Source organism: Mytilus edulis, chromosome 7, assembly GCF_963676685.1.
Source record: "Mytilus edulis chromosome 7, xbMytEdul2.2, whole genome shotgun sequence".
NCBI classification, from domain to species: Eukaryota; Metazoa; Mollusca; class Bivalvia; order Mytilida; family Mytilidae; genus Mytilus; species Mytilus edulis.
Window position 1 is genome coordinate 65819478 of NC_092350.1, and position 16756 is coordinate 65836233.

Genomic DNA, 16756 nt, shown 5'->3' on the forward strand with positions numbered 1-16756 from the left:
AAACAATCTTTCATTTGTAGTTCTATGCTCTACTGATTGAGCAACGGCGATGCTTGACCATTTTAAGGAGCTATATCGGTACAATTTAGCAATATTACATTTTTTTCATTAAACAGTTGTTTTTTTAAATAATATAGTGGAAGATATTAGCAGGCAAAATCGAGGGAATTGTGCAAATGATGATACAAGCATGAAAATAACCACAAAGCATCATTATTATATACTTTTAAAAAAACAACTGCTGGCCATTAAAAAAAAAAAATTTTTCAAGATGGCCACCGCCGTTTTCTAAAATGGCTGTTTTTTCAGTTTGAAAATACTGATTTTTTTCTGGAAAACTTTTCGTTTACCTTCTTTTAGTGAAAAACTACTGTCAGGTTTGGTAGCTACCTTCCTCACATGTGAATAATTCACTAGACATGAATATTTGACACATACAGGGTTTGCGCATGCGCGAAAATGTTACAAAATTCATTTAAAAATATTTCAACTATTTAATATAAAATAAGTCATTTGGGATTTTCAATGATATTATGATCTGGTTTGATAACATTTTTCAAGGTTATGACACATATGATTTAACAATTTTGCGCATGCGCAAACTATTTATAGACATAATGAGTGATTTGTATGCACTACCAGGGCAAACTGGTATAAATTGTAGTACATCTCATTACTCTAAAAAGCAAGTAAGTGTAAAATCTATGATGCCACTGTTTAAAAACAAGCCCATTCAGTTGCAATAATCAGGTATTTGATGGATTAGACGGAAAATGTGTTAAAAACGAGAAAAACATCATTAGTAACGGCAGATCAGCCACTTTTGGTAATGGATATTCAGTAGGAATTGCCTGATTTGTACAGAGGATTGTAAGGTGGATTTCACATTGAAATGACTTGTTATAAAATTCTAAGTGATATATAACGTGAAGGTAGATGGACACATGTTCACTAAAACCAGTATTGCAACACATAGAACGGCATATTCTTGTATGTATGTTCAAATGTACCTAGGACTAGACACGCGCATCAGATAACTCTATGTGTTTTAGCTTGAAAGGTATATATCGGCTTAAGGACGCTAAACACAGAAATTATAATCATGTGATGACTCTGTGACGTTCAATGATTTGATAGACTGGCATAAGAAAATATAGTCATCTCTACCACAGTTCAATTCCTGGCGTTAAATTATAAAATAAGAACTTCTTGTGAATTTGGTAGTATGCTCATTTCATGAGTCAGATTTTGTACAAACAGTCCATATAAAGCATGATACTGTATTCATTTAGGTCTTGATCGTGTAACATATTCTCGATCGCGACCGACCTTTTCCGAGATATGGCTTTCCTTCTCTTAAGTCACCCACAGGTGGCAATTGATTTTGAAAATGATAATTTTATTGTACGTAAGACCAGAAAATATTTTTTCTTATAACACAATTGATCAGACAAAAACAGAATATGCAATTGTAAAGGGCGATGTGTTGTCAAAGGTTTAACCGAAGCCCTCATTTAGGCCACCTTGTAGGGAACAATATTGGATGATTTTGCAATTGTGTTATACGGCCTTAAATAAAATATTGCATCGATAAGTATTCAAGAGTAGATATTGTGTTAGATTTACTAAATGGATCATTGAAAGGCTAGATGTGAGAAGACAAAAGATGGGTTTTGGAGTAGTTTTCTCTATGAAGATAACAATGAAACGAAGTGTCTTGCCGACAGAAATGCTTCTGTAGAGACTAATAAGGATACTTTCCATCTATCCCTTGTAAGCATGGAGAAGCAGATATACGAATTTTTGTCCATGTTCGGCCTGAGTATGAAAATTGTTGTAGGACGGTAATTTAAGGTAGCACCGACACAGATGTAGTAGTATTAAAAATTGCAGCACTCCAAAAATATGGTGGAACAAACTGTGAATAGGTTTTGGCAGGAATGAAGACTTTTGATGGCTTCCTGTACGTGATATATCAAATGCGTTTGGTCCTCGTGTAGCTACTCTTCCTTTCATTCATACATTCAGTGCATGTGACACTAAGGGACTAGGTAAGTAAGTATTTCAACATGTAAGGGACGTACTTATTTCTTTGCTGAAGTATAAAGACACATACAAGGACACAAAATAAGCATTTGTTTGCATCATGTATGACAGAACAACATCACTATTTGCTGTTAACGAGGCACGATGTAAATTTTTACCAAGGAAGCAGCGGCATTGTGATGTAGTTCCGCCTACAAGAGTTTTTTTTCGGAGGACATCCAAAGAGCAGCGTATCAAGGAGAATAAGTTTGGGCTCAGCCTGATTTATGTACCAATTCATGAACACTGGGGTTGGATGAAAGAAACAAATCGAGGACTTCTTCGGCTGCCGTTAAAGTTGCATCCTCCTGTCGGAAACTTTTGAAATGAGGAGGCGAAATATCCTATATTGTGTTGACGACTGTAAATGCTACCGTTCTGTCCTTTCTTGTACGAGTTTTGTTATTGGCTACTGTCCGATAATTTTAAGATACCGAACCTGTCTTTCTAACAAAACTAGGCATTTAATCTTAACAAAGAATGTGTATCACTTGTTAAGTTTAATGATGAAAATTATAAAAAAAAATACGTTTTCCAAAATTTTGCCGCCATTTTGAAACCGGAAATCACTCTTTTTGTCATTTATGTGTTGTTTTTTGTACTTTAAGAACTGTAATTTAAAGCTTAATAAAACCTTACATTGGATTATATCTATAACACAACTTTCAAAGATTTACTTCTGGATATGACGCCATTTGCAAAATGATCGGTGGCCATCTTGAAAAAATGCAAATTTTTTATGGCCAGCACACTTATTTCTTTTAATTATCGTTTAGTCCACCTGTATACCAAATTTCATGCTTGTATTTCATGCTTGTGTTATTACTTGTTAAGTTGATGAAAATTATTAAAATATTTTTTAAGTATTTGCCTCTAATTTGGAACCGGAAACCACTATTTTTTTTTCTTTTATGTGTTGTTTTGTCGTACTAAGGAGCTGTTTTTAACGTTTTATCATATCTTACATTGGATTATACATGACACACCTTTCAAGGATTAAAATCCCTTGTAAATTTGCTTGAAAGTAAAAAAAATCGAAATTTTTTACTCGTTAGCCGACATTTTGAAACCGGAAGTCACCTAAAGTTTCATTAATGTATTGTCTAGTCGTAATTTATGAACTGTCATTTTCTTTTTATCAAATTTAACAATGGATTTTTCTGGCCAGCAGCGGATTTTTTATAAGTATCATTTAGTTAACCAAATTTCATGCTTGTATCACGATTTGCACAATTATATCCATAATATCTCCCACTAATACATACTAAACCAATTTCATTTTTGAGGAAAGAGGTAGTATAAATTGCCGCAGTCACGAAAAACATAACTTTTTTTTTTGTTTGAAATGTCCTTCTTGGGGGATTCCCTGTTTTTCCCACCTAAAAGCACCATAAATTCCGCATATTGGACTTTCATCCTTTTTGAGGGTTAAATTCAATATTTATCACACATATCATAATATATGTAAATCGAGACATTGATCAAAAAGCATTTTTATTTTTTGTTTGTATAGTAAATTTTATTCTGTTGGCACTTTTTGAAATTGGCTCTTCTGTGAAAAAAAAATCATGACAAAATGGCCCTATAACTCTTTGATGGTTGATGAATACATGTACTACATGTATTAGAAACTATAAAATATAAAACTTTCCGCCATTCTTTTTACGGATGTACTTAATAATGTGAAATTAAAAAAAAAAATAGAATTTAGAATTAATACCATAAGTCAGAATAAGTTAATTAGTTAAGGAACCAAACAGGCTAAAACAATTGGCCGTTTCAGAATCTAAAGGACTATGGGTAATTTCATTGTTTGTACACCAAAAGGAAAATAGCGTTACGTCATTGGTTGAATTTCTATTGTTTATCACGTTTTAAACCAATCACAACGTTGTGGTGTACGCTTTTGAAAACATTACCCAGAATACATTAGATTCTGAAAGGGCGAATTGGTAGGTTATGAAGCTCCTTTTCAAGATATTTCGTCGCTGGGCTTCCAAAGTGTTGTATATGATTTTTTGGCTAAAATAACATATTCCATAATTATAGCACACAATAAGACTAATAAAAACATTTGAAGTAAGTCATGTTATAAAATTGCCAATTACAGCCGTTTGTAAAGTTTACCTCCAAAATGTTGTATGTAACAGTGGCGGATCCAGAAAAATACATAAGTGGGGGCCCACTGACTGACCTAAGAGGGGACCCGCTCCAGTCATGCATCAATGATTCCCTATATAAGCAACCACATTTTTTCCCAAAAGGGGGGCCCGACCCCTGCCCCCCCCCCTAATTCCGCCTCTGTTCAAACTTGAAAATTGTGGTATAATGACTGTGAATCATTACTTGTATACATTTCTTTATTATTGTGTAGTTTTTTAGGTAATCCAGAAATGTCAGTTTTTATTTCACTGCAATTTACCCCAAAAAAAAAATGTTCAAGTTCACATACGACATTTAGGAAGCTTGCATTTCGACCACCCTTTTCAAAGCCTTATAATTCTTGCGAGATTTGTTGTTGTTGAAAAATTAGTAATTTACAACATTTTGGAAGTCCATCATCAATTTGATTTTTGAAAAATTGCAGAATCTGCTTAAATTTTGGTAATGACCTTTTATGAACTATTGGAGTCTTATATGACAAGAAAATTAGATGTTATGGGGCAAAGTATTTTACCATTTATCACAGGATGAAAACCAAAGGCATCCGAACATATGACAAAAATTCCGTAACCTGACCTCAGTGCACCTTTAATAACTTATTTCTATGGTAAAGTTTAGATGTTTATTTTAAACAAATTTCAATTGATTATCATTGTATACCTACATTGTATCTTGGAGTGGTAGTATCAGATACTCGACACACACACATCTCTGCTTGTTGGCAAACTGTTTTTTTCAAGCATGTGTTTGTTTTAAAAGTAATATGATCTGCTCCTTCATCAACAGGCGATGACAGATTTATATGTTAACTAAACTGTTTTGTAATTGAGAGAAGATTATAAAATGTTCATTCGAATTGGTACGGGCTTTGCTCATTGTTGAAGGCCGTACGGTGACCTATAGTTGTTAATGTCTGTGTCATTTTGGTCTTTTGTGGATAGTTGTCTCATTTGCAATCATACCACATCTTCTTTTTTTATATTAGATGCAAAATTATATCGTTAATTGTTTCTGAATTTACCCCTAATTTTCAGAAAACTTATGACAAATAGACTATTTTTGTCTTCGAATTACATATTGTAATGTACAACAATGTATACTATATGTTAGGAAATTCTGGCGTTCGGTCAATAAAGAGCAACCAAAAGAGGTGATGTCGAAGAAAATAAAAACTCCGAAGTCCAAAGTCGGTAATATGACGAATCTATTTAGTAAATTGTCTTTTCATTTACATGTGAAAATCCCTTTAATTGTACTCTGAACAATTTGTTTTTAATTATATTTTATATTTGTATGTACATATTGGGTTTTATTCTTCTGTTTACAGAAATCGATATGGTACGTCACTTCCGGACAACAAATAAATACAATAGAAATGCCAAATACACACATTATTCATACAGGACCTGAACAAGATGTTTCAGGCATTAACCCAGCGAAGGGCATGAGACGAGAAACTCAAGTGTCCACATATCAGTTGGCAGAAGGTGGAGCAGGTCAAGAGATCAACATGCAACAACTACCACCATAGAAGATCTGAAAACTATAAACATATGCACAGCGTTTGCTTTGAATGTCCCATGTACAACATGGCGGATCCAGGGGGTGGGGTTCTAAACACCCTTTATTTTGGCCGATCAACGCATTTGAATGGGACATATAGTTGGAACACCCCCCCCCCCCCCCTTGTTTTGTCCTGGGTTGGGACCCCCCCCCCCCCTTTAAAATGGCTGGATCTGCCCCTGTAACAATGAATATTGGTTTTTCTACGCCACTTCTTACACCGTTGTACTATTTCGAGCCGGTAACATTTTATTGGTTGAGGAAACCAAAGTACCGCAAAGAACTACTGACTTCAGTAAAAAGAACGTGATAATCCTAGTCATTCAAGATTGGATGAGTATAACTGTCATTTGCGAAACAGGCTATAGTATTACAGCAATCTAATAAGACCTATCGGTCACTGAGCCCTCTCCCTTACCCCTACCTCAAACTATTGCCCGGAGTAATAAATAAAAATACACTTATATCACTTCATACTGAACATAGTGAGCTTACCACAACATACCGTAAACCAAACTTTATTTTGATTCGGGACGGATAGACGCACAGATGAGAAATATAGTGCCCCTCTACTAAAGCAAGCGATGTAAAGAAAACAAAAACATTGTATATGATCAATTTAATTTATTTTACAGCAGCTTGCATTGAATGTGAATAGCTTGCTTGCTAGTTAAACCGTGAAGTCATTATTAAGTAAGGTAAACTACCCTCCTTTAAGAGGAGACTAGTCCGACAGATAACCATCTACATTTATCTGTCTTTAGGACAAGGCTACTTCGAAAAGAGGGTAGTATACCTTACCTAATAATGACTTCACGGTTTGACTAGCAAGAAAGCTAACCAAATATATTACCTTTACCTACACACTCAATGCAATCGGCTGTTATCACTGATATGTTAACCTCTTTTTAGAAATTTAGCTAACCCACGTTTGTCCTGTTTTTCAAGTTCATTTGTTATTGATGCCGCAAGATCTTCGTCGTTAATAGGTCTAATAACAATACGCGCTGTTGTCTTGTGACCAGTTCCCATGGTACCAGTAATTTCAAATCTCTCATCAGCTATTTTAATTGTTGGTGTCTCATAGCGGTATTCGCCTCGCACAAAATTCAAACCTTGACCATTTCTTCCACTGTACATTTGATTGAACCAATTTTGATGAACGCCATAAAATGATTCCGTCAATCCAATTCCTAACACATTTTTGCGCCACCAAAAACTGTAAGGACAATTCCACAAGACAACAACACGACGATCATTTATCAACCATGACGCTACTCCGTAGGTTCCAGAAAACCATGACGACTTGTGAGCTATCTACAATACATTAAAATACATGTTAAAGTAAACCATGATGACTTGAGAGCTATCTACAATTCATTGAAACAGGTGTTCAAGTAAACCATGACGACTTGTGGGCTTTCTACAATACATTAAAATATATGTAGAAGTTAACCATGATGACTTATGGGCTTTCTCCATTACATTAACATATATGTTGAAGTAAACCATGACGACTTGTGAGTTATCTACAATACATTAAAAGATATGATGAAGTAAACCATGACGACTTGTGGGATGTCTACAATACATTAAAATACATGTTCAAGTAAACCATGACGACTTGTGGGATATCTATAATACATTGAAATAAACCATGACGACTTATGGGCTATTATACATTAAAAAATATATGTCGAAGTAAACCATGACAATTTGTGGGTCATCTACAATACATTAAAATATATTTTGAAGTAAACTATGAAGACGTGTGGGCTATCTACAAAACAATAAAATATATGTTAAGTAAACCATGACGACTTATGGGCTACATGTATCTACAATACATTAACAAATATGTTGAAATAAACCATGACGACTTGTTGGCTATTTACAATACATTAACATACATGTATTATGTTTAAGTAAACCATGATGACTTGTGGGCTATCTACAATAAATAAGAATATATATTAAAAAGAATATGTGGTATGATGCCAATGAGACAACTCTTCACAAGAGACAAAATAACACAGAAATAAACTATAGGTCACCGTAAGGCCTCCAACAATAAGCAAATAAAATTGAGAATGGAAAATGGGAATGTGTCAAAGAGACAACAACCCGACCATAGAACAGACAAAATCAGAAGGTCAGCAACAGGTCTTCAATGCAGCGAGGAATTCCCGCCCTCGGAGGCTCAGGCGTCCTTCAGCTGGTCCCTAAACAAATATATATTCTACATGTAGTTCAGTGATAATGAACGCCTTATATTAGAAAAGAGCAAAGGATGGCGTCCAGAATATGAACCAGCTTACCGTATAGTCATATCACATAGTCAGCTATAAAAGGCCACGAAATGACAAATGTAAATAAGTCAAACGAGATGTGTTCCTTTCAACCATATCGACTTTAAATAGACAACGGAGAAATGAATCAACAGTATATATTCAACTTAGGTTTTCATAAAATTGAGAATGGAAATGGGGAATGTGCCAAAGAGACAACAACCCGACCATAGAAAAAAACAACAGCAGAAGGTCACCAACAGGTCTTCAATGTAGCGAGAAATTCCCGCACCCGGAGGCGTCCTTCAACTGGCCCCTAAACAAGCATATTATATATTAAATATGAAAAACTAAAAATCTAATCGAATGTTTTGTTTCTAAAGTCAGTCAGTTTATAATCTAACTATACACACGTATATCATATGCAATCATTCTAATTTGAAAATATTGAATACATTTCGTGTAAAATAAATAATGACACAGCCCTCTCAAAGTGTAAATATGAGAGAAACATACCTAAAGCATATGTCAATTTCGTTCATGTACAACATATACATGTATATTGTTTAGAATTCATACAATAGTTTTTTGAAATTTGCCAAAACAAAATACTCACAAACTTTTCCCTTGAACCTGGTCTAATCACTACTGGCGAAGACTGCAAACGCCCCATCCCTACAGTAGAATGTGGGTCTTCAAGAGTAAACCTTGTCCAGTTTTCAACCTCGATGGCACATACAACTTTATAGTCATTAGGACTTGACGACATACTAGAACCAGATGAAATAACAGTACCAGCGACTGTAACAATTGCGCTTATAGTGGCTGGATCCAAGCCTACAGAGTTGGAAATTAACCCTACAAGAAAAACATGCACAGCCATTACATCAAAATTGTATAAGGCATGACAAAAATAACCAGTGGGTTCCTGCTAAACCTACATACCCTTTTTAACCGGATTTTTGTGACAAAAATGTCGGTTATTGATTTGGGGATGTACGGCGGGCGGGCGGCCGGGCGGGCGGGCGGGCGGGTGGGCGGGCGGCAATCAAATGTTGTCCGTGCATTAACTCATGAACCGTATTACTGACAACTATACGAAGGTCAAGTTCAATAATGGCGATTTTGACTTTTACCGTTCAGGAGTTATGGTTCTTGAAAGGCGGCAATCAAATGTTGTCCGTGCTTTAACTCATGAACGGGTCAACCAAAGCTTTTAAAATTTTAATATGTTATTACTGACAACTATATGGAGGTCAAGTTAAATAATGGCGATTTTGACTTTTACCGTTCAGGAGTTATGGTTCTTGAAAGATTGAAAAATGGAGTTTTCAGTCGTGTCCGTGCATTTACTCATGAACTGTTCTACTAAAGCTTCCCAAATTTTAATATGTTGTTACTTATGACAGAATGAAGGTCAAGTTCAATAATGACGATTTTGACTTTTACCGTTCAGGAGTTATGGTTCTTGACAGATTGAAAAATGGAGTTTCCAGTCGTGTCCGTGCATTTATGCATGAACTGTTCTACCAAAGCTTTCGAAATTTTAATATGCTGTTACTTATGACAAAATGGAGGTCAAGTTCAATAATGACGATTTTGACTTTTACCGTTCAGGAGTTAAGGTTCTTGAAAGATTGAAAATGGTGTTTCCCGTCGTGTCCGTGCATTTTCTCATGAACCATTCAACCAAAGCTTTTGAAATTTTAATATGTTGTTACTGATGACAAAATAGAGGTCAAGTTCCATAATGACGATTTTGACTTTTACTGTTCAGACGTTATGGTTCTTGAAAGATTGTAAAATGGCGTTTCCATTCATGTTGTTGCATTTATTCATGAACCATTCATTCTAAGCTTTTCAAATATTATTATTTCAAAATGTTGATACTGATGACAAAGTGGAGGTCAAATTTGATATTGATGATTTTCACTTTCACCATTCATCATTAATGGTTCTTGTGATATTGCCAGGACACAAATAAATGTAAATAAATCCGGTTTGCTGTCGTTGTGATAGCCTCTTGTTTAAAACATCCTTCTGTACTATTTCTCGATTTGTTTAAAGTTAGAACACGCACTATTAAGGATGATCGCTCCTCTTGGTTTTAATTCTTTTGTTACATATTCAGAATCCTCTTGTTTTATCCATCTAGAGCACAGTAAAAAAAAAATGTCCGCCAAGCCCTACTTTTTTTCATTATATTATTTCTAATAGTTTTTCTTCCATAGTTATAGTCTTTTACCTAAGGGAAGTTACTTTGAATAAGTCAAATTTAAACGGTAATAACTGTTCTTTCCTGTATTTAGATATTTCGGTTTTACATGGGGAACTTCTGAATCACACAAAAATTAACGCCAAAAGGGACGAATTTTCGGATATATAGCAAAAGTAAAAAAAATAGAAAGAACATCCTCATGTTATATGGACATATTGTTGTCATACTAGCTAAATTCTACTAAAACTCACCATCATCTGTCAATTGACAATTACACACAATGCTCAACTATTAAATGTCTTTGCTATGTTCAGGTTAATATCCATTCTGTTTTTTTTTCTCAAATTTTCGGTCTCTAAATCTAAAGGACTTTGGGTAATCTCGTTGTTCGTACACCATAATGAAAAAAACTTACTTTACGTCAATGATGAATATCCATTGTTGAAAATGTCTTAAGCATTTAAATCGTTTGGTTTATACACTTTTGGAAAAATTACGGTAACTCAGCATTCATGCATTAGATTCTAAAAAGGTGATTCATAGACACACGTGTATTGTGAACAGAAATAGTGACAGATTTTTGCATTTTACAGAAATTGTCTTATTGGACGTCAACAAATTTTTAACGCAGAAAAGTTGTTTTGTTTAAATGCATTTTTTAATATACTTCCTCTTTTGCATAATATATAACTATGAAGGTATTAAAAGTTTTACCTGCTAGAACTACCAGCAACCTTAAAAAGTCATAGCTCAATGTGGACATTACTGGAACTTCTTCCTGAAAAACAAAATATAAAAATTTCCTTTTAATACGCACTACCCCTCTTCAAGAACAGTAGAGGTGTCACGGAATAGAGGTTTCTTCATAATATAAGTTCCAAAAAAGGAAAACATATTCTGGAATATTATGTTCATTGAAACTTCTGTTAGGCGGAACAAATAAACGTTGACCCCCCCCCCCCCCCCCCCCCCCCCCCCCCCCACTTTTTTTCCCTTTTTGAAATTAAATGGTTAAATAATTTTCTTGCGGTTCATCATAAGAAATGGACAAATATGACCGTTTTACCGCTAAAAACTACTCTGTGCACTGGCTTACCGGTGCAGTTTTGAAGTGTTCATGTCTGGCATCTACTAGATATATTTGAAGTGTTCATGCCTGGCATCTACAAGATATATAAAAGTTGGTAGTTTTTTAGGTGTAAATATGGCAATATTTGTCTATATGGTATGATGAAGCTTACTGGCCGTTACTAACTTTCCATGTACTGCTCGAGCTCCTTGGGAGTCGGATCCCTCGAAGATCCTTGCGTAATTGTAAACGTGAATTTATAATATATGAAGTGCATCTTCGTTGAACCCGTTGGATTATATTTATAAATTTTTTTATGTTGATAATTCCCTTATCCCTGCAATTTCATTTTATGTCATATGGTGGATTACGAGGGCGGTTCCAGGGGAGGGTTCCGCATGTTTGAATCTCTTCTTTTTTTTGGACGATCAATGCAATCGAAAGGGAACGTATGGTTGGAAACAACCTTATCCTGGGTTTGGAATAAATTAGGAAAAGCGGGAAAAACTGACTAGGGCCCAACTTGTACATTGTCTGACAATTCCATCACTTTGCTTTTCTAAATGCAAATTTATGTAAACAAAGTAATTAAAACATTACTTATGAAACATACACTTGCATCGAGGAAAAGGTTCAACCCAGAGACAATCACGGTACGGAATGATTGGTTTCTTTCAATTTACGATTTAAAAACAAAATATATGAATCATAATTATATGCAACGCTTGATGTTATTCTTATATATTATTTATTCAAAATTGCTTTTTAAGTACACTTAATTTCGTACACCTAATAATTTAGACTGTCTTACCTGTATTTTCTTCAAGTCCGTTGTCCTGGAAAACAACTTGATATATGTTTATCAAATTGTAACACTAGCTCAATCGGCAATATTCGGGTGATTCTGCTACTCAGCCGAGTTATGACGATTGGATCTACCTTTTGGAAGCATGCTTCGCACGGATTTCTTTACAGGTAGGAAACAACTCTATTCGCAAATCAATTATCAAAATGTAATAGATCTCTTATTGCGTTAGGCCAAACGAACTAAAAAAACGTTTCCGCTAACGTGCTGAAAATGTACGGTAGGTAATAGGTAGTATTATTTTTTTTTACAAGTTTTTTTTAGCCGATTACTTCTAAGGAACTAGTCTGACTTTAACAGTGCTTGTTCCAAAATTGCATAAAAGGTGTTGAGGTAAGCATTGACAATTAGGGAAGGAAGGGTAAGCGTAAACATACGTAATATTTTTTGCTTTGCCTTAGTTTGCACGCGAGTTGCGATTGACTTGTATTTTTATTCAGAGTACACTTTCCAAATTAAAATGGAAAGATTTTTTTTATCTTGATACATTTTTTGTAGTTTTCGTTCATTTTTGTCATATGTTTTTTCCTGTTATTTGATTTATTATTTACTTTTTTATATGATATTTCGTGTTTCATGTTTTTTTCATGTCTCTCACTACACGAAATCCCGGATTTGAAGAGGTATGCAAATGTTATGTAAATGTATTCAGAGACCGACATTTACATATGTTTATAAACCACTGCATTTAGTTTATATAGTCTTTGCATGAAGTAAATATTAACATTTATTATGCTTTACCCTCCTATGGGCGGTTATGAGAGACCGCGGTTTATAAAATATATTAATACCTCATCAAACCATTTTAAAGTTTAGAATTTATATTTATTTATGACCATCTCAAAACTTTCACAAACTTATGTATTTGTATACCTCTGCAAATGAAAATCTTTGTCATGTATTTTTCTATGATGCAAATATATCCGCAAATGTGTATCTTTGTCTAGGTGGCAAAGCATCATCATTCAAGTAATTTTATTGGGGTTATAAAGAGTAAGGTGCATCTACATTTCCTGGTATGTAAATCAATTCAAAACGAGAACTTTATAGAGGGGTGTAAAGCATCATTTCCTTTAATATGCAGAGACCTGTCAAATGTATTGTAAAGGAATATTTTTGTTAGTCTTTATAGTCGGCTGAAATGCATGTCAAATCAGAACGTATCAAAAGTCTTTGAACATAGTCCTAAATGTACGGTAAATACATAGATTTGCAGACGATTTGTTTAATGAAGAAATGTGGTCAAATGATAATATCAATGTCATGTGTAAATATATTGGGCATATGTAACTTTGAATACATATGCAAAGATATGGTAAAGATAGATATTTCAGACAGCTAGAAATGTATGTGTAATTATATTGGGCATATGTTACTTTGAATATGTATGCAAAGATATGATAAAGAAAGATATTTAACACAGCTAGAAATGTATGGTAAATAGTTATATTTGCATTTAATTTGCTTATATATTTGAAATGTGCAGATAAAATTGACGAATATTGCCATAGCTCTACTGATCAAGTAAAGTCATGACAAATAAAGCTGCTTTTGGGATTGGTTTTGGCATATTGGTATACTCATTTATTATTCATGTATTTTTATAATTTCGTAAATATAAAAAAAATCGGGTTTACAAAATCGGTTCTTGGTCTCTTTTCTGTTTGATGTACTGCGTAAATTTCTTTATCCATCAAAATTTTGTATTCTCAGGAAGTAATGATGGTTAATTCGCATATCATAAAACGATCGTTTCCTTTGAGTATCTCTTTAAAACTTCTGGAATTGCACGACCTACAATATGTATTATATGTTACTGTAAGAAAGAATACACATATAAAAAATCCAAAAACAATACTAGATATACGGCATCAGTATCAAATTTAAATTTTAAAATCAAATTTAAATTTTAAAATCAGTAGCACTCGGAAAGCTATCAAGCGATTTATCAATTTATTATAAAAAGTCTTAGTTTTATTTTAGTCTAGAAATATTCCTGTATCGGTAGATTATTTTCCACATAATATTTGACACAAAATACTTCTTGAGCGCATGTTTGTTTTTTTAAGAATCGGCTTGTTTGTACACACATATATATATATATAAACGCTAAATCTATTGACGAATATTTGTTTTCCAATAATCCATTAAGATCAGTCACGAGATGTTGAACTCCGTGTGCTTCATGTAGTGTCCTCTGCTTAAACTTTCTTCTGTGTGCAAAAGAAATGTTAAAAATTACAAACAAAGAACCAGTGAGTCACGTGTCATAATTCACACACAATTTACCAATGAAATCAAAATAAAAACGATAGATAATATTATTCCAACGACGGGATATCGCCCCTCCTCCGATCGACGGGGTTTCTCAGCAGTTAAGTGTAATAATTATCACCTTTTACGGAAAGATCTGGTCCGAAAAGATCAATAGAAAACCACAGCTATATAATATCAATATCCATTAAAATAATAAAGCACACATAATTATCATTGCTTTGTGATTTATAAACTGTCACAAAACAATGCTCCCATTGTCATTTGACTGTGTTGTCTTTAAATATACGTAAAACCCAAAATAGGTTATCTGAGGTTTTTTTTTTAAAGTAATGCACTATTATAAGCTAATGGGACTGATATGTGCGCGTTTCTCGGACTCTTTGTAACATTGAAACGCAATTAATGTTTAGCTAATTTTTTTTTACAATTATCTAGTCTCAAAGTAAAAAAAAATAGATTCATTGTACTTTAAGACTTTAAGGGGACAACATTAAAAGTAGACCGATATGTAATATACAGCAAAAATCGTTATTCTCATAATCATTAAAACCGGATCTGTCTGTCTGTCTGTTCTTGCCTTGTAATGTGCTTAGACTGTGATGATTTTTTATGACTAGATTTGAATATAGTGACAGTGCAGTATTATACTTTAAGTACTAGTACTGCTTAAGTCGACACTAAGGATTATCTTCACCTTGTTTCACGGTATTAACGATTCGTATATTGTTGAAGACCCTCCAGCAACTATCAATACGAAGAACAGGAATAAATACTTTGACAATTGATCATTTGTATTTTTTCTATATGCATTGACTTTGTGTGAAATTAGGTCTCCTGCACGTTTACTCATTATTCCTTTATTTTCTGTTGAACGGTCTAAACACGACTTAATGCAAGTTTAACCGGTCAATGTAAAAGGTCATATGGCAATATATTAATGTTATTTTAGACATGATTTGGTACCGGGAAATTGCCGGTCTTACTTTATTTTAAACCATGTCAGCTCTTTAGTTTTATTTACAAAAAAAGAGAGCCAATTTTGTATTCTTTGATATCAAGTTCAATTCTCCATGCAAAAATTAACATTGTTTTCTGTACGGTGTTTTCTGTGTCTAGTAGCATCGTATGTTCTTAAAATATTTTCTCGCACAATGTCTGGACATCGGTCGACATGCAACATTGCTAAACCACACGTTTACAAATGAAAATCAACACTCAGACTATAGTCATAAAGTAGGACGATAAATGAACAAAAGACAAACCCGGGACACAGAAGTACAAACAATAGACCATCAACTCTGAAAACTAAAAGAAAAATAGAAACATGAATCCCGAAAACCATACAGGGGCTACATCAGAGAGTGGAGAGAACTTGCTTCTTGCAAGCCTTTCCGTGAAAACAATTTGATGTAAAGTAGTCTTTTGTTTCAGGTTTTTTTTTGAAATTTCCAACATGAGGCATTTGCCTCGATGTAGTTACGGCTCTGATATTTGATTTCTCCTTCATTTCCACAGAGGCAAAGGAAATCTATAAAATACCATTATTGTTTAATCGCATTGATTAGAGTAAGAAAGCTGTAATAAACAAGATAAAAATATTAAAGAGTATATTCGAAAATATAAAAAAAACAAAAAAAAAAAACACAAGCGCCTGAATTTATATATACAGTTACATTTCTGAATTTTTGCAATTTTTTACTTGCATCACGCTGAATGTTGATATCAATGTCATTGTTTCACTGGTGGATAAAAGTATCCGTCTCGTTGGCTATTACACGACCTATGAAGTTTAAACTTCAATTTAAAGGTTTATTCTTTTGAAATTGTAGTTCTTTTGGTTCCCAAAGGTGACCTTATTAGTTTAGTTAGTTATGAATAGAGACTAGAGCTGTCTGCATATCGGGATTGATGCCCCTCCCTTTAACAAGTTGCAAATCTGGCAGAATCTATCAATGCAAATCCCTGGTGACTATTCAAAATGTAAGGCTAGTTTATGCAATGCTTGTCCTTGTGCTTCCAAAAATAAAAAAAAAAACACAGTTGGGTAGCTCAATTGTAAAAGAAATTCTAAATTAAATTGATTATCGAAACGGGAACACTTTCATTTCATGATTGTATCTACCGAGTACCGAGTTTGAGAACATATTAAGTTCCAATCAACACAATTTATGAACTGGTGTTAATTTACGTGTTTTTTTTTATTGAATAAAGCCTGCCTATTGGTATTT

General features: G+C 33.9%; 1 protein-coding gene across 2 annotated transcripts; it reads right to left on the reverse strand.

Moving 5' to 3' along the window:
- Nucleotides 1–6465: 6465 nt before the first annotated feature.
- On the reverse strand, nucleotides 6466–12342 carry LOC139482011 (echotoxin-2-like). 2 transcript variants are annotated; one of them, XM_071265647.1, is made up of 5 exons: nucleotides 12198–12315; nucleotides 11414–11480; nucleotides 11032–11095; nucleotides 8716–8957; nucleotides 6466–7128 (listed from the first exon to the last, which is right to left on the reverse strand). In XM_071265647.1, the coding sequence occupies exons 3-5, from the start codon at nucleotides 11078–11080 to the stop codon at nucleotides 6709–6711; spliced, it is 711 nt and encodes a 236-aa protein (XP_071121748.1). In that variant the 5' UTR covers nucleotides 11081–11095; nucleotides 11414–11480; nucleotides 12198–12315; the 3' UTR covers nucleotides 6466–6708. The 2 variants fall into 2 exon arrangements, with proteins under 2 accessions (XP_071121748.1, XP_071121746.1); XM_071265645.1 differs by lacking the exon at nucleotides 11414–11480 and having other exon boundaries at nucleotides 12198–12342.
- Between the last annotated feature and the right edge of the window lie 4414 nt (nucleotides 12343–16756).